The 24,466-nt window shown below is 41.2% G+C and overlaps 1 protein-coding gene across 3 annotated transcripts in view; it reads right to left on the bottom strand.

Moving 5' to 3' along the window:
* The window catches only part of LOC139564737 (pleckstrin homology domain-containing family G member 4B-like), a 57,062-nt gene extending 37,382 nt beyond the window's left edge, over positions 1 to 19,680 (bottom strand). The window contains exon 1 of one of the 3 annotated variants that reach the window (XR_011672824.1): positions 19,194 to 19,680. Coding sequence is in view for 2 of the 3 variants with exons in the window: in XM_071384515.1 (XP_071240616.1) it covers positions 19,194 to 19,196 (3 nt within the window). In the remaining variant the exon portion in view is untranslated. The remainder of the gene's footprint in view (positions 1 to 19,193) is intronic. The other 2 variants (XM_071384515.1, XM_071384508.1) reach the window with 2 other exon arrangements.
* Positions 19,681 to 24,466: the final 4,786 nt, after the last annotated feature.

Below are 24,466 nucleotides of genomic sequence, written 5' to 3'. Positions count from 1 at the left end.
CATGGCATCAACACTTTACATGTTGCGTTTATATTTTTGTTCAGTATATTTCTATTATCTTTTAAGACTTTTTTCTGGTAGATGTTTTCTAAGACCCTTTTTCCATCTGTTTATCCAGAAATCAAAGCCTTTACAAAGCCAGATGTTTTAGATGGAAAATGGTTGAAAATTAGCTTTCATTTGACACCCATTTTGATATGCTACTATGAACTTCACGTTGGTGCTCATAAAACACACTCTTTTCATGCCATTTCGCCCCGGTGGTGGTGCTATATGTCACGGTGCGCATGGGTTTCAAAGTGCAAGGACACCTAGCTAAAATGGCAAACGCAACAACAAAAAAACTGACAAGGTCAATTTTAATCCAGACAGGCTAAACTCATTGGACATTTTGGCTCCAACCTTGACTCACTCCACCTCATGGGTGGCTTGGCTGGCGATATATTCTGGTGAGTGGGACCCACTTGAGATACAGTAAACATACACTAAATGACCAAAAGTATGTCGAACATCTCATTCCAAAATCATGGGCGTTAATATGGAGTTGGTCGCCCCTTTCCTGCTATAACAACCTCCACTCTTCTGGGAAGGCTTTCCACTAGATGTTGGAACATTGCTGAGGGGACTTGATTCCATTCAGCCAAAAGAGCATTAGTGAGGTCGGGCACTGATGTAGGGCACTGATGTAGGGCGATTAGGCCTGGCTCGCTGTCAGTGTTCCAATTTGTCCCAAAGGTGTACAATGGGGTTGAGGTCAGGGCTTTGTGCAGGCCACTCAAGTTCTTCCACACCGATCGACAAACCATTTTTGTATGGCTCTCGCTTTGTGTATGGGGGCATTGTCATGCTGAAACAGGAAACGGCCATCCCCAAACTGTTGCCACAAAGTTGGAAGCACAAAATCGTCTAGAATGTCATTGTATGCGTTAAGATTTCCCTTCACTGGAACTAAGGGGCCTAGCCAAAACCATGAAAAATAGCCAGAGACCATTATTCCTCCTCCACCAAACTTTACATAGTAACATTTTTAAACCTTTATTTAACTAGGCAAGTCAATTAAGAACAAATTCTTATTTGCAATGACGGCCTACCCCGGCCAAACCCTAACCTGGACGACGCTGGGCCAATTGTGCGCCGCCCTATGGGACTCCCAATCACAGCTAGTTGTGATACAGCCTGGAATCAAACCAGGGTCTGTAGTGATGCCTCTAGCACTGAGATGCGGTGCCTTAGACCGCTGCGCCACTCGGGAACCCAGTTGGCACTATGTGTCTGGGCAAGTAGTGTTCTCCTGGCATCCGCCAAACCCAGATTGGTCCGTCAGACTGCCAGATGGTGAAGCGTGATTACAACCGAGGACAGATGATTTTTATGCGCTATGCGCTTCAGTACTCGGCGGTCCCATTCTGTGAGCTTATGTGGCCTACCACTGCGCATTATGCTGTTGTTGCTCCTAGACGTTTCCACTTCACAATACCAGCACTTACAATTGACCGGGGCAACTCTGGTAGGGCAGACATTTGATGAACTGACTTGTTGGAAAGGTGGCATGCCACGTTGAAAGTCACTGAACTCTTCAGTAAGGTCATTCTACTGCCGATGTTTGTCTATGGAGATTTAATGGTAGTGTGCTCAATTTTATACACCTGGTAGTAACGGGTGTGGCTGAAATAGCAGAATCCACCAATTTGAACGGGTGTCCACATACTTTTGTGTATAGATAGTGTAGCTCCGCAGCTGGACCTAGTTCAGACTGCCCCTAAGCCAAGTGGAGTGAGGATGAGGTGGTGTTATGAGTTATTTTGTATCCTATTAACTTTGACAAACTGCCAGCGCCACATGCTAAACAGGCCGGGGCTATTTACATACTTCCCAGGGAAAACACGTTGTGTTTGTTGGCAGATGGGTCAGGTATTTGCATAAAGGAGTCATCTCTCTGATGGGGCTCTGATAGCAGCCTTTTTGGCCTCCGACCACACGCTAAGCATTGAATTAGACCAGCTTTGGACCAGGCTTTGAGCAGCTTTACATTTTCGTCATTTAGCAGACACTCTTATCCAGAGCGACATACATGAGCAATTAGGGTTAAGTGCCTTGCTGAAGGGTACATTGACCGATTTATTTAATTTTTTTACCTAGGTGTCTCAGGGATTCAAACCAGCGACCTGTCGGTTACTGGCCTAACGCTCTTAACTGCTATGCTACCTGCACTCTAAAATCAAATTAGTTGTGATTAAATGGAATGTGATGGTATGAGCAACTCGGTAACAATAGCATATCACCTAGAATAGGAAACCAGAATGTAAACCCTACTGCCCACAATAATCCCATACTTTAGTGTAGGGGGAAGTGAGGATACATTTTTTGTTGCTTTGTTTCCATTAATATGGATGCCATTGCATTGTATTTCAATGCTTTCTCTCTCTCTAAAATTATTTCTGGCTTATAGCGATTTGGTCCCATTCACACCTTATATTCAAGAGCGTGTTGTGTCTCAACCAATGGTGGGCACATCACAAAAACCTTAGATTATGTAAAATAGGGTCTATGCTACAACATATGCAAGTTGACACATCTTTTGATAATAACTATTCAAGGTTAAATTTTTTTTAATGGAAATTATAAAATATACGGAACAAAAATATAAAAGCAACATGCAACAGTTCATATAAGGAAATCATTCATTAGGGCCAAATCTATGGATTTCACATGACTGGGCAGGGGTGAAGCCATGGGTGGGCCTGGGAGGGCATAGGCCCATCCACTGGGGAGCCATGCCCAGCCAATCAGAATGATTTTTCCTCACAAAAAAGCTTTATTACAGACAGAATGTCTCCTCAGTTTCATCAGCTGTCTTGTTGGGTGGTCTCAGATGATCCTGCAGGTGAAGAAGCTAATTGTGCAGGTTCTGGGCTGGTGTGGTTACCTGTGGACTGTTGTTGTGAGGCCAGTTGGACGTACTGCCAAATTCTCTAAAACAACGTTTTATGGTAGAGAAATTAACATAAAATTCTCTGTTAATATCTCTGGTGGACATTCCTGCAGTTACCATGCCAATTGCACGCTCCTTGAGATATCTGTGACGTTATGTAGTGTGACAAAACTGCACATTTTAGAGTGGCCTTTTATTGTCCCCAGCACAAGGTGCACCTGTGTAATGATCATGCTGTTTAATAAGCTTCTTGATATGCCACATCTGTCAGGTGGATGGATTGTCTTGGCCAAGGGGAAATGCTCACTAACACGGATGTACACAAATTTGTTCACAAAATTTGAGACAAATACGCTTTTTGTGCACATTCGCTGTACTCGACTTGAGTGGGTTGAGTCACTGACGTGATCTTCCTGTCAGGTTTTGCAGAGCCTGGTTCCTCTTTAGGTTTCTTTGGCTCCCGAGTGGCGCAGCAGTCTAAGGCACTCCATCGCAGTGCTAGAGGTGTCGCTACAGACACTCTTGTTCGATTCCAGGCCGTGATTGGCAGTCCCACATGGCGGCACACAATTGGCCCAGTGTCGTCCGGGTTTGGCCGGTGTAGGCCGTCATTGTAAATAAACATTTGTTCTTAACTGACTTGCCTAGTTAAATAAAGGTTAAATAAAAAATAAAAAAAATTATTCCTGCCTTTCTAGTGAGTTTTTCCTAGCCACCATGCTTCTACATATGCATTGCTTGCTTTTTAGGGTTTTAGGCTGTGTTTCTGTTTAAGCACTTTGTGACAACTGCTGATGTAAAAAGGGCTTTATAAATACATTTGATTGATTGGTTGATTGATTTATTGATTAATAGTGTAACTTGTACAGTGTACCTCACGCATCATGTGTCAGCAAGTAGAGCTACTTTCAACCACCGCACAATATAAATGGGGCAAGATACTTGTTTTAGTGAAGACATGTATAATAAATGTGCAGTACATTTATAAATAAACGAAGAAAAAACAAACTGCCTTTTAAGGTATAAGAAGGCCTGTATTTCCAGCTTCCGACGTGCAACAACCCCTTTCCCTGTTTTCAGCATCTCATCCCCTCTTCCTTTCTTCCGGAGAGGGTTACTCCTGTTGGTTGGTGGGACAGTAACGTCTTTGTCTGAGACCCCCCTTGTAAACCTCGGCTCAGGGCTTTGGCAAAGGGGCACACAATTGAACCAAGCCATTTGAAATCCTTTAATACTGAACCGCCTAATATAAAAGTCCCCCAACAAGACAAGGCCCCCCTGCATGTTTCCACCCATTCATCTATCTATCTATCTTGCTTTTGCGAAGTCTTGTGTGGTGCCTACAAGTGGATTTGGCAGAGCCTATATAATACTAGTTTTACCAGGCCTGTAAGACTCTCAGGCTGTGTTAGGGAAATTAAGAGGCGTCATAAACAGTGTATTGGGTGTCTGATGTTTTGTTTGTCCTTGTCCTCGGAAGGGCCAGCGTTAAAAAGAGTTCCCTGTGGGTGTGCTGGGATTCCAACTCAAAAACGAATTATTTGAATTTTGAGTTACAGATGAAAAATATATACTGTAAACATTAGTCATGCAGAAAATATGCGAGTATTGTGCCATGGCTCTGAGGACCATGGGCTTAGAGTAATTAAATGGCACCATAAACCATGATGATTGCTTTATATGACAATTAATTAAATCATATTTTATTTGTTACATGCTTCGTAAACAGCAGTGGTGACAGTGAAATGCTTACTTACTAGCCCTTTCCAACAACGCAGAGAGAAAAAAAATGAAATAATACAAAAATAATAGCACGACGAATAAATACACAATGGGTAACGATAACTTGTCTATATACAGTTGAAGTCGGAAGTTTACATACACTTAGGTTGGAGTCATTATTAAAACTCGTTTTTCAACCACTCCACACATTTTTTGTTAACAAACTATAGTTTTGGCAAGTCACAAGTAATTTAATTGACACAAGTAATTTTTCCAACAATTGTTTACAGACAGATTATTTCACTTATAACTCACTGTATCACAATTCCAGTGGGTCAGAAATGTACATACACTAAGTTGACTGTGCTTTTAAACAGCTTGGAAAATTCCAGAAAATTATGTCATGGCTTTGGAAGCTTCTGATAAGTTAATTGAGATCATCTGAGTCAATTGGAGGTGTACCTGTGGATGAAAAAGGGGAAAGCTTGCAAGCCGAAGAACACCATCCCAACCGTGAAGCACGGGGGTGGCAGCCTCATGTTGTGGGAGTGCTTTGCTGCAGGAGGAACTGGTGCACTTCACAAAATAGATGGCATCATGAAGGTGGAAAATTATGTGGATATATTGAGGCAACATCTCAAGACATCAGCCAGGAAGTTAAAGCTTGGTCGCAAATGGGTCTTCCAAAAGGACAATGACCCCAAGCATACTTACAAAGTTGTGGCAAAATGGCTTAAGGACAACAAAGTCAAGGTATTGGAGTGGCCATCACAAAGCCATGACCTCAATCCTATAAAACATTTGTGGGCAGAACAAAAAAAAGGTGTGTGCGAGCAAGGAGGCCTACAGTTACCTGACTCAGTTACACCAGCTCTGTCAGGAGGAATGGGACAAAATTCACCCAACTTATTGTGGGAAGCTTGTGGAAGGCTGCCCGAAACGTTTGACCCAAGTTAAACAATTTAAAGGCAATGCTACCAAATACTAATTGAGTGTATGTAAACTTCTGACCCACTGGGAATGTAATGAAAGAAATGAAAGCTGAAAAAAATCATTCTCTTTACTATTATTCTGACATTTCACATTCTTAAAATAAAGTGGTGATCCTAACTGACCTAAGACTGCGAATGTTTACTAGGATTAAATGTCAGGAATTGTGAAAAACTGAGTTTAAATGTATTTGGCTAAGGTGTATGTAAACTTCCGACTTCAACTGTGCATGGGGTACCAGTACCGAGTTGATGTGCAGGGGTACGAGGTAATTGAGGTAGATATTTACATACTATATGTAGAGATAAAGTGACTACGCAACAGGATAGATAATAAACAGTAACAGCAGTAACAAAGAGTTCAATGCCGATAGTCCGGGTAGCTACTGGTTAACAACTGAACAAAAATGTAAATGCAACATTCAACAATTTCAACAATTTTACTGAGTTACAGTTCAAATAAGTAAATCAGTCAATTAGGCTGTATCACATCCAGCCGTGATTGGGAGTCCCATAGGGTGGCGCACAATTGGCCCAGCGTCGTCCGAGTTTGGCCGGGGTAGGCCATTGTAAATAAGAATTTGTTCTTAACTGACTTGCCTAGTAAAATATAGGTTAAATAAATAAAATAATAATAATAATTAGGCCCTAATCTGTGGATTTCACATGACTGGGAAGGGGCACAGACATGGGTGGGCCTGGAGCCAGGCCCACCCATTAGTTTTTCCCTACAGGGCTTTATTATAGAAAGAAATACTCCTCAGCACAGGTTCCTTAGCTTAGTGATGAGCTTGGAGTGCAATATAGTCTTGTACGGTGAATTGTAGTCAATGAAAAGCATTCGCACGTAGGTGTTCCTTTTGTCCCAATGGGAAAGGGCAGTGTGGAGTGGAATAAAGATTGCATCATCTGTGGCTCTGTTGGGGCGGTAAGCAAATTAGAGTGGGTCCAGGGTGTCTGGGATGATGGTGTTGATGTGAGCCATCTGTGATCAGTCGTTCGGAACAGTCGTTCGGAACAGTCGTTCGGAACAGCTGGAGCTCTCATCCATGGTTCTGTGTTGCTAGCCTCGAAGTGAAGATAGAAGGTATTTAGCTCATCTGATAGGCTCGTGTCACTGGACTGCTCGTGGTTGGGTTTCTCATTGTAATCCGTGATAGTTTGCAATCCTACGAGCGTCAGAGCTGGTGTAGTAGGATTCGATCTTGGTCATGTATTGATGCTGGACTTGTTTAATGGGTCGTCGGAGAGCGTAGCACGATTTATTATAATCATTAGTGTCCGCTCCTTGAAAGCGGCAGCTCTTTAGCTCAGTGTGGATGTTGCCTGTAATCCATGGCTTCTGGTTGGGATATATACGTACGGTCACTGTATGGTCACTGAATCCAGGAACTGATTCCAGTCTGTGCTAGCAAAACAGTCCTGTAGCTAGCATCTGCTTCATCGGACCACTTCCGTATTGAGTGCATCACTGGTACTTCCTGTTTGAGTTTTTGCTTGTAAGCAGGAATCAGGAGGGTATAGTTATGGTCAGATTTGCCAAATTGAGGGCGAGGGAGATCTTTGTATTATGTGTCTCTGTTTGTGTAATAAAGGTGATATAGAGTTTTTTCGCCTCCAGTTGCACAGGTGACATGCTGGTAGAAATGATGTAAAACGGATTTGATTTCCTGCATTAAAATCACCGGCCGCTAGGAGTGCCACCTCTGGGTGAGCATTCCCTGTCATATTTTGTCCAAAAGCACCAGTGGTTATGGTTTAAATGCAGAATCCTGAATAGTGGAAATTTCATCCTTTCTTTTTCCTGTCCTTGAATTTAGTGTCATGCTATGGTACAGTAGGTGAAAGTTATATAAAGTTCAACCTGGCCTTCATCTATTCAATCATGTCTGCTTTATGTTTGCTTGGAAGAAAGGAAGGATAGAAAAAAAAACTTTCCAAGTGAGCTCCTTACATCTCAACACCATCGCCAATGCCCAACATAGATGCACACCTGTGGAACTGGGTCAAATGGGACGCAGGGTTGCCAGGAAGTGGCGCAGGATTTGCACTGGGCTCACCACAGGTTTGGCATGCAAACACTCAACCCTCACCCTCAAATCTGGGAATCTGGCCCAAAGAAAAAGCCCCTAGTGTGAGAGCAACAGCTGGCAGCTTTTAAGACGTTTAACTTTTTTTTCAGGCACTTTTCTTACAGCTGAACTCTGATGACCCACTTAGCATGACAAAACAATGACATTTCCTCATCTTCCGAGTATTCCCAGAGCTCGCTTTTCGGGAAAAACATCAGGAAAAGTACTTGTTTGTTTGCTTTTGGGGAGTTGTAAGTATTGGCTCCCTGAGTACCGTTCACCAGGTTAAGTAGGCCAATGCAGTGGACGCAGCGCCAATAGGGGTGGTCTTAGCCCGAAAGGCATCCCATTTACCCTAGGCACTCCAGATAGCACGGTGAATGATTTGCCTTGTGTAAATGCTGTTGTGAAGACACCGGGGTGTAGTGTGTGTGTGTGTGTGTGTGTGTGTTTATGTGTGCGTATGTCTAAGTACTTTGTGACCTCTGCTGATGTAAAAAGGGCTTTATAAATACATTTGATTTTATTGTATTTGAATGGCACTGACAGTTGCTGTGTTTTTTTCTCGTTCTCTGCTCATGCCAAGTTCTCCCTGAGGCCAAAAAGTTCATGGAGCAACAGTTCCTAACAGTGGGCCAGCTGTGGAGTTGCTCCAACAGCTGGAGTATCACAAAACATGGAGCACTTTTTTTTACTCCCTGTTTATTAACTATGCATAGTCACTTTACTCCTACCTACATGTACAAATTACCTCGACTAACCTGTACCACCGCACATTGACTCTGTACCGGTACCCTGTGTATATCTTTGCTAGGTAAAGCCCTACCTTATCTCAGCTCATTGGTCACCATAGCAACACCCACCCATAGCACGCACCCCAGCAGGTATATTTCACTGGTCATCCCCAAAGCCAACACTTACTTTGGCCGCCTTTCCTTCCAGTTCTCTGCTGCCAATGACTGGAACGAATTGCAAAGATCACTGAAGCTGGAGTCTTACATGTATATCTCCTTCTCTAACTTTAAGCATCAGCTGCCAGAGCAACTTACCAATCACTGTACCTGTACAAAGCCAATCTGTAAATGGCACACCCAACTACCTCATCCCCATATTGTTATTTATCCTCTTGCTCTTTTGCACCCCAGTATCTCTACTGCACATCATCTGCACGTCTATCACTCCAGTGTTAATGCTAAATTTTAATTATTTCGCCTCTATGGCCTATTTATTGTCTTACCTCCCTACTCTTCTACATTTGCACACACTGTACATATTTTTATATTGTGTTGTTGACTGTACGTTTGTTTATGTGTAACTCTGTGTTGTTGTTTTTGTCGCACCACTTTGCTTTATCTTGGCCAGGTCGCAGTTGTAAAATGAGAACTTGTTCTCAACTGGCCTACCTGGTTAAATAAAGGTGAAATATTAAAAATGTAAAAAGTATGTATATATATATATATATATATATATAGCCTCGTTATTGTTATTTTATTGTGTTACTTTTTATTTAAAAAATGTATTTTGTTTATTTAGTAAAAACTCTATTTCTTGAACTGCATTGTTGGTTAAGGGCGTGTAAGTAAGCATTTCACGGTAAGGTCTACACCTTTTGTATTCGGAACATCTGACAAATAAAATTTGATTTTGATTTTGACCTTGGAGCCTAATATACTGTATCAACAACCTCTCCCTCAACTTGATCAAGACAAATGAGATGATCGTGAACTACAGGAAAAGGAGGGCCGGGCACGCCCTCATTCTCATCGATGGGGCTGTAGTGGACCAGGTTGAGAGCTTCAAGTTCCTTGGTGTCCACATCACCAACAAACTATCAAGATCCAAACACACTTAGACAGTTGTGAAGAGTGCACGACAACGCCTACTCAGACGACTGAAAAGATTTGGCATGGGTCCTCAGATCCTCAAAAAGTTCTACAGCTGCACCATCGAGAGCATCCTGACTGGTTGCATCTTGACCTGGAATGGCAACTGCTCGGCCTCCGACCGCAAGGAGAAACAGAGGGTAGTGCGTACGGGCCTGTGCATCACTGGGGCCAAGCTTCCTGCCATCCAGGACCTCTATACCAGGCGGTGTCAGAGGAAGGCCCTAAAAATCACCAAAGACTCCAGCCACCCTAGTATGGATTGTTCTCTCTGCTACCACACGTCAAGCGGTATTGGAGTGCCAAGTCTAGGTCCAAAAGGCTTCTTAACAGCTTCTACCACCAAACTATAAGACTGCTGAACAGTTACCCGGACTATTTGCATTGACTCCCCCCCCTTTTTCACGCTCCTGCCACTCACTGTTTATTATCTATGCATAGTGTCTTTACCCATACCTACATGTACATATTACCTCAATAACCCTCGCACATTGACTCAATGCCGGTACCCCTTGTATAGAGACTCGTTATTGTTTATTTTATTGTTGCTCATTTATTTTTTTTAACCTTTTTTACCTTTTTTCTTACCTTTTCTTAATACTGCGCTGTTGGTTAAGGGCTTGTAGTAAGCATTTCACGGTAAGGTCTACACCGGTTATGTTCGGCATATGTGACAAATAAAAATGTATTTGATTTGATAACTGGGATAGACACCGATACTTCGACCATCTCTGAAAGTATTAGGCACGGGACAATAGTAGTATCACAATATTTTTTTCTATGGCAAAAATGTAAACACAAAGCAGACCCAACTCTGGTCCTTTAAAAAGCTAGATGTAAAATATCTGTTGTAGCTTGGAAAATAAATAAATGTGACTCTGGATGACAACATAATGATGTATGTTTCCAACATTAGGGCTGTTTTCTTAAAGAAGTTAAATCAGCTTCGTGTTTTGTTTCCTTGTCACGATACAAACGACTATCGCAATACTGGTATCGTCCTGGCCCTATAAAGTATACCACTAAGTTGCATGGAGTCTCCTCCTGAATTTTTTTCTTCTGTTTATGACTTCCTACATATTCATAAGTTGAGGTTAAATTCTAATTTGGGTGAACTATCACTTTAACCTAAAGTAAGGAGAAGACCCACCATTGCAAAAACCACAGTATGCTTAGAAGACAACAATGACCTACAATCATTCTCTTCCTGAAAAGACAGACTGCTATAACACCTTTGATGCTCAGTCTAGGCAGGAAATCACTTCGTTACACTCTCACTCGGTCCCTGGAAGGACTTCACACGAGAAACTCACTCTTAGAAAAGTTATTGCCACATATTAATACTTTCTCTGAATAGATGCCAGTAATTCTAGATCACAACGGTCTAGACTTCCTCTGGCCTGACCCACATTGAACTAGAGACAGTAAACCCGATTCAGAGGGGATGGGTTAAATGCAGAAGACACATTTCAGTTGAATGCATTCAGTTGAATGCATTCAGTTGTACAACTAGGTAACCCCCTTTCCCTTTAATAATCAAATGTGATTGGTCACATACACATATTTAGCAGATGTTATTACGGGTATAGCTAAATGCTTGTGTTCCTAACTCCAACAGTGCAGTAGTATCGAACAAGTCACAACCATACACACAAATCTAAAAGTAAAAGAATGGAATGAAGAAATATATACTGTAAATATTAGGACGAGCAATGTTGCAGTGGCATTGACCAAAATACAGTAGAATACAGTATATACATCTTGCATATAACATGGTATAACATGGTATAACGAGATTTCAACCCCGGCCAAGGTATTTCTGGGTCTGGGGCAACGGTTCTTCAGTTTTCAGGAAGGCAGAAGTGATGCTCACTTACTTAGCCATCCACTACATTAATACCAGTACTCTGCCCTACCCTATGTCAGTTATCTGAATGGGCTAAACAGAAAGACAACTAAAAGTCCAATTTTACAAGAACACACTTTACACTAAATGCCCATCCTGTACACTTTTATCTGTAGCTGCTGAGATGGGATTATTCGACTGAATCGGAAAACTAGCTGTCAGGTCCTTGCTTCCTCCGTACTCGTTTCCTCAACTCCTCTGAAAGCTCATTGGAAGAGAGGATCCAAGCCTCCTTCCTCCTTAAGTGTGCTTTGAGAGGATTTGAGGAAACCAGGACGGGGGAAGGATTTCACAGCTAGTAACGTTTTCACATAGTCCTGCCAACACATAGAATGCATCCTGTGGTCTGAACTGAAGTAGTCTGAACTCTTGGCTGCCAAAGTGAACACAAACAGCCTCATTGTTGAGATGCGATGAGTTGTCAAATGGCTGGGGAGGGAGATGTAGGCGTAGATGGCTCAGGCGTGGCTGTTTACATGCCATGACCACTTCAAACGTCTGCTGACCAATCAGCATCCAGAAACACACACACACACACACACACACACACACACACACACACACACACACACACACACACACACACACACACACACACACACACACACACACACACACACACACACACACAGACACAGTGTGTCTGTTTCTGTACATCTATTATGTGATCTACTGTATGTAGCATATCACGTGTTATTGCACTGAAATGTGGCATTTGTAAATGTCTATCATTGCCACATTTGCCATTATGTAGAGAATCTTGGAAACTTTCTTTGACTACATTCATAATGGAATTTACAGTATTTAAAAAATATATTTTATTTTATTTAACCTTTATTTAACTAGGCAAGTCAGTTAACAACAAATTCTTATTTACAATAACGGTCTACTAGTATGTACTGTATGAATGTCCTGTTGTGATAAAGTAGTTATCACATACTGTATCTCCAATAGGGTTGGTTCAGTAAATCAAATATTGTGTTGTCATCTAAAGAAAACTAAATGCACATGCAGAAGAAAGAGTTCCTAAATGTATGGTACGGGCAATTCCACAGTAATGGTATTTTGCTGAGACTCTTTTTTACTTAAAAATGTATGTCAAACAAAAACCATTCATTTCAAAGTTTAACAAACCATTCTACTCTATGCACAAGGACCAATCTTAACAATTTATACTGACTGATCTTTACAAAAACATGTGACTCAAAAAACTGTGCAGATGCGAAGTTTGGTAACAGATTTTCGTTTAAAAAAAATGTGTTTATGTGACCAGTGTCAGCTATGACATGACGCCTTGACTTGAAAAAAAAGGGTTATTGAACTACAGTAAGTGAAGTGGATTGACATCCGGTAACAGAATTACAGTAACAGAATTTCATCATGGGTCCCTGATACAGAAATGCACAATTATGAATATGAATATCATTCTCTTAATGCCGATATATCCTGAATAGGGACACAAAGCTAGAAAAATGCAATATCCTCCTTTGCATATGTGGTTTTTATTCTACACACCGCCCCCAAAAAATATCAAATTTCGTTGGTCCGGACCCTACCAAAGCTGAACCAACCATAGACGTCCATGTTTTGCAAGTTTTGACAATAAAGTACAGCACAATAGAGATTAGTAGAGTACAGTACAGCACAGTAGAGTAGAGTAAAGTACAGTTCAGTACAGTACATTATACTACTGTGCTCTACTGTATGTAACCAATGTGAAATGGCTAGCTAGTTAGCGGTGGTGCGCGCTAATAGCGTTTCAATCGGTGACGTCACTCGCTCTGAGACCTTGAAGTAGTTGTTCCCCTTGCTCTGCAAGGGCTGCTGCTTTTGTGGCGCGATGGGTAACGATGCTTCGAGGGTGGCTGTTGTCGATGTGTGCAGAGGGTCCCTGGTTCGGGGCGAGGAGAGGGATGGAAGCTATACTGTTACATGTACAGTACTGAACTATATTCTACAGGACTGTACTGTACTCTTATGTGCTCTACTGTACTGTACTGTGCTGTCCAAAGTTGTGACCAATCATGGACGTCTATGTTTGTGCCAAATCAAGGATGGTCTGGACCACACCAAAAATCAAAGTCTGTGGACGTTGAAATTAAAGCAAGTCTGGACCGTACCAAAAAATTATGTATGTGGACTTTGAAATCAAAGCGAGGGTGGATTGACCAAATTTCAACTACTTTTCAACGTCCACCGATGTCCGGTGTTGGTGCTCAGTGGGTAAGGATGCTGGTTTCAGTAAATGGAAAGAGAGGTGGCTCATGTGTAAGTGTCAGTAAGAGCCGGGAGAGATGACATTAACTGGAGAGAGAGGCAGGGAGAGAGAGGGAGGGAGGGGGAGAGAAAGGGAGGGTTGTCTAGACTGTCTTGCCCTTGGTTTAATCATGAGATTCTAGAATCTATCCAAGCATTTATGAATATGTCAACAAACAAAGTCTAATGTATGATTTTCAGTCGGGTTTTGGAAAAACATACTTCACTGATTCATGTCTACTTCACTTGACTGACTTCATCAGGAAACAGATTGATGAAGGAAATCTCTGTGGAATGGTACTACTTGACCTACAAAAGGCTTTTGATACATTAAGCACCGGTTCCTAATCTCCAAACTGAAGGCGCTGGGGTTAAACAATATCCCTCTAGGCTGGGTAAAGTCCTATTTATTAGGTAGGGAGCAAGTAGTAGAGGTGAATGGTTCACTGTCTCAGGCAAAACCAATGAGTTGTGGCGTTCCGCAGGGGAGCGCGTTTGGGCCTCTACTGTTTTTACTGTATATTAACGACATGAAAGATGCTGTTCTTGTCATCTTTTCCTTTATGCGGATGACTCCACACTTCTGTTGTCTCACAAAAGTAAAACTATGTTGGAGAGCATACTGAGCACAGAGCTTACTAACATTAGTAAATGGCTTGGAGATAATAAGCTATCTCTGCACTGAGGTAAAACTGAGGCAATTATTTTTCGATCCAGACTTAAATTGAGTAGGTCCTCTGATATAACAGTGGAGTTAGGGGGCGAGATGATGACTACTAAAACCTCTGTTAGCTACCTGGGATGCATCCATAATGGAAGTTTGGGAGGTGTGAGCATGGCCACTAAAGTGCTAGGGAAGGTTAATGCCAGGACTACATTTTTGTCTAGAAAGCTCCAGATAGGTGAGTCCACATACTCACATAGGCAGGAGCTGCTTTCAGGAACTCAACTGGTTGCCTGTTGAGGCTAGGGTGTCCCAGATTAGACTGTGTTTGGTTTACAGGAGTATCTATATCTATCTAGTATCTAGGTTCTGCGCCCAGATATCTATCTGATTACTTTCCCTGTGTTTGGGATGCACACAATCACAGCACCAGATCAGGTGTTGCTAATGTGTGCTTATACAGGCTCAGGAGTAATGCTGGGAAAGGTACTTTCTTGTATACTGGAGCCTCAGAGTGAAATGAGTTGCTTCTGCCCATAAAAATGACGTCCTCTCTAGCCAGTTTCAAAATTAAAGTAAAAAACTGTTTAACGTCTTCTGTGCAAATATGAATGACCCCTATGATGTAACTGCAACGACGAGATAGATGTTCTTCTTCTTTGAATTTTTGTTTTATTATCTTGCTGTCATACCGTGTTTGATCTTCCCTAGCCATAATGTTTCAAGAGGACCACAATGGAAATAAGTCCCTGACTTTATTGTGTTATCCTCGATGATTTTACTCATGTGCATGTATGGCTTTTTCAAGATTTATGTGTGCTTATTTTTCAAACAAGCACACATAAACTAAACTAAAACTCAAACACTTGCTTTGACCACCAGACGACAGAAAGAGAAAGAAAAGAGTTATGAGCTGAACATACCAGTATGCCAGTGGAAGGGAGGACTGTAGCAGGTGACCCAACTGTGGTTTGTGACTATGACTTACTAATTGCAGTAATTCAGTTACAGATTTTTTGTAATTCTGTTACAGATTTGGTAGCAGAATTTTGAGTTTTTAAGAGATTGTCCTGTACTTTTGTATACTTTTTAGCCAGTAGTTCTGAAAGTAGTGTTCACCAGCCAAAAGTGGTCGACGGCTCTGCATACTACGCAGAGCCGTCGGAAAACGTGTGGCGAGACAGCATTTGCCCCAGTTTCAAAGCAGCAGCAACGATCGTGCCAGTAACTTTTTAGCATATTTTTTTTAGCATATATGCATTCCATTTCAACATTTACCTGCTCTGTCGCAGTCTGCCTTTGAAAACCATTGAAGATAACATGCAGAAAAGTTGTGCTATTCGTATTTGAGCAATGCGATTGGCAGTTCATTCAAACACCACAACTTCTTGAGCAGTACAGAAGTTGATAGCTACGTTCAGACGGCACACAAAAACTGTCCTGAGCAAAAATAAGTGCCCATCAATCTTCTCATTGAGATTATTTATTAAAGAGAAAGTGATTTACAAAAGTAAACCTTCATTAGTGACCATACTAGCAATATGCTGGCTACTGTTGATAGTATCCATAAAGAAAGCTACAAAAATAGAGATTAGCTTTTGTCTGTAGCCAGGTCGATATCTCTTTAGGAACGCAATTGTCTTAAAAGTGCGGCGTCTTATTTTGAGATGTACATTTTTTTCTCTCAAAATGACATACTTTAGAAACAAAAATGTATGCAATTAATACAATTCAAGACTAAAGAATAAAGTAATGACTTACATTGTTTAATTATATTAAACAGCTATTTAATACATGTCATAATAACCAAATATAGCCTATTATCCCCCTAGGGCCGATGTCCGTGCCCTGCGAAAATTTAATCGGCAAAATAAAAAAATCCCCATGCATGGGCTACGTCTCAATCCGCCACATCCGCCTCTGTGGTGGAAGGTGGTCTAGCTGCACCTGTGTTTGTCAGACCATAAGACATCCCGAAAGTCGTTCTTCGCATGAAAACGTCTGTGGTGTCCGAACGGTTTGACTACTCTATGGAAAGATGTTTTTCCATGTATTAATCTGTTATTCAATGCATTTCTATCGGCTAATAGCAGTAAATTCAATGTTTCATCAAATTAAAGATTGTAATTGTGTCAATATGTTTTGAATATTGTAGAAAAAGTCCTCACAGCCATTTTCCATACAAAAATATACCATGTACAGTAGGCTACAGGCAATATGTTCCTCCACCATGTGAGTCATAGAAATTACGATCCAGTCTTTGTGGTTTTTATATGCAGGGAGCATACATTTCACAATTGTAAACTAATAAAGAATTTTAAGTTAGAACCCATTAAATATAAACTGGGTGGTTCGAGCCCTGAATGCTGATTGGCTGAAATCCGTGGTATATCAGACCGTATACCACGGGTATGACAAAACATTGATTTGTACTATTCTAATTACGTTGGTAACCAGTTTATACAGTGCATTCGGAAAGTATTCAGACCCCTTGACTTTTTCCACATTGTTTCATTACATTAAATAGTTTTTTTCATTTTTTTTATTTCTCCCTAATCAATCTACGCACATTACCCCATAATGACAAAGAAAAAATTGGTTTTTAGAATTTTTTTGCAAATGTATTAAGATTAAAAAACTTGAATAATACTCCGATTGCTCATAAGTATTCATACCCTTTACTCAGTACTTTGTTGAAGCATCTTTGTCAGCAATTACAGCCTTGAGTATTCTTGGGTATGACGCTACAAGCTTGGCACAACAGTATTTGGGGAGTTTCTCCCATTCTTCTCAGCAGATCCTCTCAAGCGCTGTCAAGTTGGATGGGGAGCATTGCTGCACAGCTATTTTCAGATGTTTGATCGGGTTCAAGTCCGGGCTCTGGCTGGGCCACTCAAGGACATTCAGAGATTTTCCCCTAAGCCACTCCTGCATTGTCTTGGCTGTGTGCTTATGGTCATTGTCCTGTTGGAAGGTGAACCTTAACCCCAGTCTGAGGTCCTGAGTGTTCTGGAGCAGGTGTTCATCAAGGATCTCTCTGTACTTTCCTCCGTTCATCTATCCCTCGATCCTGACTACTTCCAGTCCCTGCCGCTGAAAAACATCCCCACAGCATTATGCTGCCACCACCATACTTCACCGTAGGGATGGTGCCAGGTTTCCTCCAGATGTGACGCTTGGCATTCAGGCCGAAGAGTTCAATCTTGGATTCATCAGACCAGAGATTCTTGTTTCTAATGGTCTAAGAGTCTTTAGGTGCCTTTTGGCAAACTCCAAGCGTGCTGTCGTCTGCCTTTTACTGAGACTTGGCTTCCGTCTGGCCACTCTACCATAAAGGCCTGATTGGTGGAGTACCGTAGATATGGTTGTCCTTCTGGAAGGTTCTCCCATGTTCACAGAGGAACGCTTCAGCTCTGTTAGAGTGATCATCAGGTTTTTGGTCACCTCCCTGACCAAGGCCCTTCTCCTCCGATTGCTCTATTTGGCCCGGGGCCAGCTCGAGGAAGAGTCTTGGTGATTCCAGATTTCTTCCACTTAAGAATGATGGAGGCTACTGTGTTCTTGGAGACCTTCAATGCTGCAGACATTTTTCTGTACCCTTCTCCAGATCAGAGCAGTGTGAGCAGTATGATCAGACACAGGGAAGAGTGCTTCATTCTATAGCTAGAGGACTCCTGATCTCTCCAGGAGTGATTAGTATAATTTGTGTCTTTATCTGTTGTTGTCTAGTACTGTCTTTTTGCTTGGTAGGGCCATGTATTTTATTAAGTGCTGGCTGTCTTCCCACTATCCTACTTGGTGTGTGAAATGCAGCCTGCTATTAACTTGTAGATGATTATTGACACATCAACGATGATTAAAGATGTACTATGCAGAAATTGCTCCATAAAAGTTAGCTAAATTTCAGTTTATGTGGCAAAAGAAGCAAGTATAGTGTAGAGAATCATTGTAATATCTTAACCGCTGTGAAAGTATCTTTATCATACCCAAAAAGATTGTATTTTCAGATGTTTGAAGCTGGAGTACAAAACCGAAAGTAAAAGACAAAAGAACTAAACTTAAGAACGGGAAGCACAGAAATAGCGCACATAGAACAGATCTACCGCTTCTTAGACTTGCTTTCAATGAGAAAGACATACATTTATTTTTGAAATTAGTCGGGTTGCACAAAAAGTTACATATTGCCATTGCAAACAAAACGAGGACTCTTTGCTGCAGCTTCTTTTCTCTCTAGTGGAAGGACACTTGAGGGGCTTGAGATGCTGTGTTTAGTTCGCTGCATGAAACGGTGCCCCTAACAACATACACTGTGCTTTAGGGACAATATATTGAATATGTGTCACTTTTTTAGGAGAGCAAAATGGTCAATACTTGTAGTGACTGTTAACTTTAATCTGAAATAAATGTGTTTAATCAACATTATCAAGGCTTTATCAATATGCAGTACTTGCTGCAGTAGAACTGCTAGCTACCATGATTTAAATTCCATTAAAAAAAAATTAATAGGTAACTTGCTTTGCTATTCATCTATGAAATCCATAATGTACTCTGTGTCTCAAAGTTTGCAGACAGTGTGCTTTGAATACAACATTCATACAAGATACTCTCCATTTATGCATTACAGAAGAAGCCACTGAGAAAGACAAACCCGTAGGTTATTCACTCAGTAGGTCAGTGGAGCACCGCAACTCACAGACCTGGAAGAGGTAACATGAGACAACGGAGACAAAAGCACACGACAGCTCAATAGAAAAAGTATCATTAGTTACCATCTTTCCGACAGTATCTCTTCTATCCTGCAGAATGTTTCTTCACATTTTGTCCTGATAATTCCGTCCAGATAATTGACTCTAGCGAGAGCGGTCTTCTTCTCACGTTTCTTAATAGCCAAGATAATGCCATTGATGAAGGTAGGTCCACATGACAGTTAGTGGTCTGCGAGTAAGTAGGAAAGTTCCCATCCCTTAGTGACTTTCCGCAAGTTTGAGTGAGTTGAGCTACAAGCGATGAAGTGTCTTGCTTCCTGTTGCTTCGCTGGCTCCAGTCTTGAGCTTCTCTGGCAGCACTGTGTTTTTGGAGCAAGTGGGAGCGTGAGAGAGGGAAATACTGCTGGAGAAGGGGGAGGAGAAAAGCTTTGCCTTTCAGAAGGAAATCCCCTCCAGGCTTTTCAGGCTTTTTTTTCCAGAGGCAGCAGCAGCTTCAGACCAGTGTGGGATTCACACACGCTCACACATACACACTTGAAAACTTCATTTAAATGTGGATCTCAATACATTATTTAAATGAGTGTTTGGGACACCACACACATTCATTTGAATACTGTATTAAGATCTAAAGTGAAATCAGTATTCAAATGTCGGCACACACACACACACACAACACAATTACAAGACACACTCTATCCCCCACACAGCCAGCAACAGAGAGAACAAAAAACCCAACCCCTCCTTCTAGTGGACCCCTTCTCTCTATTTTAATCATTAGGGCTTGGGTGGGGTGTAGCTTCATAGCTTAGTCCCCTTTAGAGTCTCTTCTCTTTACTCTCTTCACCAAAGACATCCAGTGGCTGCTGCAGGCTATATATCTGCACCCCAAATGGCACCCTATTCCCTACATAGTGCACTACTTTTGACCAGGGCCCATAGGGCTCTGGCCAAAAGTAGTGCATTATAGAGTCCATTCGGAAAGTATTCAGACCCTTTGACTTTTTCCACATTTTGTTACGTTACAGCCTTAAACTAAAATGTATAACATAGTTTTTTCCCCCTCATCAATCTACACATAATACATTTTAATGACAAAGCAAAACAGGTTTTTAGAAATGTTAGTAAATTTAAAAATGTAAAACTTAAATATCACATTTAAAAAGGTATTCAGACCATTTTCAGTACTTTGTTGAAGCACCTTTGGCAACGATTACATCCTTGAGGCTTCTTGGGTATGACGCTACAAGCTTAGCACACCAGTATTTGGGGAGTTTCTCCCATTCTTCTCTGCAGAACCACTCAAGCTCTGTCAGGTTGGATGGGGAGCGTTGCTGCACAACTATTTTCAGGTCTCTCCAGAGATGTTCAATTGGGTTCAAGTCTGGGCTCTGGCTGGGCCACTCAAGGACATTCAGAGACTTGTCCCGAAACCACTCCTGCGTTGTCTTGGCTGTGTGCTTATGGTCAGTGTTCTGCTGGAAGGTGAACCTTCGCCCCAGTCTGAGGTCCTGAGCACTCTGGAGCAGGTTTTCACCAAGGATCTCTCTGTACTTGTTCTGTCCATCTTTCCCTCAATCCTGACTAGTCTCCCAATCCCTGGCGCTGAAAAAATTCCCACAGCATGATGCTGCCACCACCATGCTTCACAGTAGGGATGGTGCCCCAATTGCTCAGTTTAGCCGGGTGGCCAACTCTAGGGAGATTCTTGGTGGTTCCAAATTTCTTCCATTTAAGAATGATGGAGGCTACTGTGTTCTTGGGGACCTTTAATGCTGCAGACATTTTTTGGTACCCTTCCCCAGATCTGTGCCTCGACACAATCCTGTCTCGGAGCTGTACAGACAATTCCTTCAACCTTATGGCTTGGTTTTTGCTCTGACATGCACTGTCAACTGTGTGCCTTTCCATAGCATGTCCAATCAATTGAATTTACCACAGGTGGACTCCAATCAAGGTGTAGAAACAGCTCAAGGATGATCAATGGAAACAGGATTTCGAGTCTCATAGCAAAGGGTCTAAATACTCATGTAAATAAGGAGAAAAATACTTCAAACCTGTTTTCGCTTCGTCACTATGGGGTAATGTGTGTAGATTGATGTTTCATTTAATACATTTTAGAATAAGGCTGTAACGTAACAAAATGTGGAAAAGGTCAAGGGGTCTGAATATTTGAAGAATGCACTGTATAGGGAATACTGTCGGGTGACTTTTTGGAATGGCTTCCAGCGTTTCAACATTTCATCCAGGATCATATTTTTGCAACAGACATTGACAAAAGAATGTTGATTTTTGAACTTATTAGACCAGGTCCGTCTAGTCTCTCCTTGTTTCAGTCCGTTTTATTCCACTTGGTTCCTAATGAACAGGACCCGTTGCACCAGCAGGACATTAGCAGAGCGCTAGGCTAGCTGTAGCTAGCTGCTTCCACAGCAGACTGATGGAATGCAGGGTTATGGTGAATGAAACCCAAGAGCTAGTGTGTGAGTGGCAGTGTTGTTTGAACAATTTCGTAGCGGGAGTCCGAGAGAGAAAGATAATTGTGTTTATTTCTAGCAGCCAAAAGCTACAAGGAATTAAAGTGAAGGACTTAGAATAAGGTGAAATTGAATATGGCTGCTCTCTCTCCCTCAAGTCGGTGGTTTCGAGAGCCGGTAAACAGCATTCCTTAAACATTTTCATTTAGAACGGGAGACAAAACTGAGAAAAGTGTTTATTTCTCTCAGCCAAACGCACAGGAAGAATGCAGATTAAGTTGGTGGAATTGCGAGCATTTCAGCTGTTCACTTTCTCAATGTGGTTCAATATGGCTTCAAGACCCAACTATACGCCGCAAACATTGTCACGAAGAGCGAGAGAGAAAAATGCATAGATAGCATAATAGTGTTTATTAAAAACAGATCAAAAGAATGTACACTACTGTTCAAAAGTTTGGGGTCACTTAGAAATGTCCTTGTTTTTGAAAGAAAAACGTTTTTTTTTTGTCCATTAAAATAACATCAAATTGATCAGAAATACAGTGTAGACATTGTTATTGTTGTAATGACTATTGTAGCTGGAAACGGCAGATTTTTTATGGAATATCTACATAGGGGTACAGTGGCCCATTATCAGCAACCATCAGTCTTGTGTTCCAATGGCACGTTGTGTTAGCTAATCCAAGTTATTCATTTTAAAATGCTAATTGATCATTAGAAAACCCTTTTGCAATTATGTTAGCACAGCTGAAATATGTTGTGCTGATTAAGAAGCAATAAAACTGTCCTTCTTTAGACTAGTTGAGTATCTGGAGCATTGGCATTTGTGGGTTCGATTACAGGCTCAAAATGGCCAGAAACAAATACCTTTGTTCTGAAACTCATCATTCTATTCTTGTTCTGAGAAATTAAGGCTATTCCATGCGACAAATTGCTGTGTTTGGCGTTGTGTTTGGCGTTGTGATGGCGAGCAGTTTGCTGATGTCAATGTTGTGAACAGAGTCCCCATTTATCAATTCCTGCAAGCTGAAAATGTCCCAGTTCTTCCATGGCCTGCATACTCACCAGACATGTCATTGATTGAGCATGTTTGGAATGCTCTGGATCAACGTGCATGACAGCATGTTGTAGTTCCCGCCAATATCCAGCAACTTCACACAGCCATTGAAGAGGAGTGGGACAACATTCCACAGGCCACAATCAACAGTCTGATCAACTCTGTGCGAAAGAGATGTTGCACTGCATGAGGCAAATGGTGGTCACACTCGATACTTACTGGTTTTCTGATCCAAGCCCCTATGTTTTTTTAAAGGTATACCAACAGATGCATATTTGTATTCCCAGTCATGTGAAATCCATAGATTAGGGCCTAATGAATTCATTTCAATTGACTGATTTCCTTATATGAACTGTAACTCAGTAAAATCTTAGAAATTGTTGCATGTTGCATTTACATTTTTATCAGTATAGGTAAAACTACTTTATATGTGGAATGTAGAAATATGCAGGTGCTCTCTCTCTCTCTCTCTCTCTCTCTCTCTCTCTCTCTCTCTCTCTCTCTCTCTCTCTCTCTCTCTCTCTCTCTCTCTCTCTCTCTCTCTCTCTCTCTCTCTCTCAATTCAATTCAATTCAATTCAAGGGGCTTTATTGGCATGGGAAACATGTGTTAACATTGCCAAAGCAAGTGAGGTAGGTAATATACAAAAGTCAAATAAACAATAAAAATGAACAGTAAACATTACACATAGAGAAGTTTCAAAACAATAAAGACATTAGAAATGTCATATTATATATATGCAGTGTTGTAACAATGTACAAATGGTTAAAGCACACAAGTTAAAATAAATAAACATAAATATGGGTTGTATTTACAGTGGTGTTTGTTCTTCACTGGTTGCCCTTTTCTTGTGGCAACAGGTCACAAATCTTGCTGCTGTGATGGCACACTGTGGAATTTCACCCAGTAGATATGGGAGTTTATCAAAATTGGATTTGTTTTCGAATTCTTTGTGGATCTGTGTAATCTGAGGGAAATATGTCTCTCTAATATGGTCATACATTGGGCAGGAGGTTAGGAAGTGCAGCTCAGTTTCCACCTCATTTTGTGGGCAGTGTGCACATAGCCTGTCTTCTCTTGAGAGCCATGTCTGCCTACGGCGGCCTTTCTCAATAGCAAGGCTATGCTCACTGAGTCTGTACATAGTCAAAGCTTTCCTTAAGTTTGGGTCAGTCACAGTGGTCAGGTATTCTCTTTATCTCTCTCTCTCTCTCTCTCTCTCTCTCTCTCTCTCTCTCTCTCTCTCTCTCTCTCTCTCTCTCTCTCAATTCAATTCAATTCAATTGACTTTATTGACATGGCAAGTTATTATTACTTACATTGTCAAAGTATACATATCGAAAAATTTAAATAAAATATATATGTATATATATACACAAAATATATATATATTTATATATAAATAAATGGTGGGATTAACAGCAATAATAATAGTAGTAGTGGACATGGGATTACCATTAATAACAGCTACAACAACAATATTAATCAGAACAACAATACATTAAAGCAACAGTAGTAGACCAGTGTCAACATGACTGAGAAGACACATGACCTGGTACGAAAGACAAAACAAAACTAAGCTAAATGGGAAATATTATCAACATTACTTTGCATTTTTCACTGGCTGTCCCTCAGGCTGTGGCAGGAGGACACATATTTGGCTGCCAAAACTGCACATTTTGGCTTTTCACCCAATAAATATTTGAATTTTTCTTCATCTTTTATAGTTTCAAATTCTTTGTATTGAATTATAATTTTGGGAAAGAAATATGCTCTTAGGTCTGAGTCTCTCTCTCTCTCTCTCT

Source organism: Salvelinus alpinus, chromosome 2, assembly GCF_045679555.1.
Source record: "Salvelinus alpinus chromosome 2, SLU_Salpinus.1, whole genome shotgun sequence".
Lineage (NCBI taxonomy): Eukaryota > Metazoa > Chordata > Actinopteri > Salmoniformes > Salmonidae > Salvelinus > Salvelinus alpinus.
This window is presented reverse-complemented; position numbering and strand designations above follow the sequence as displayed.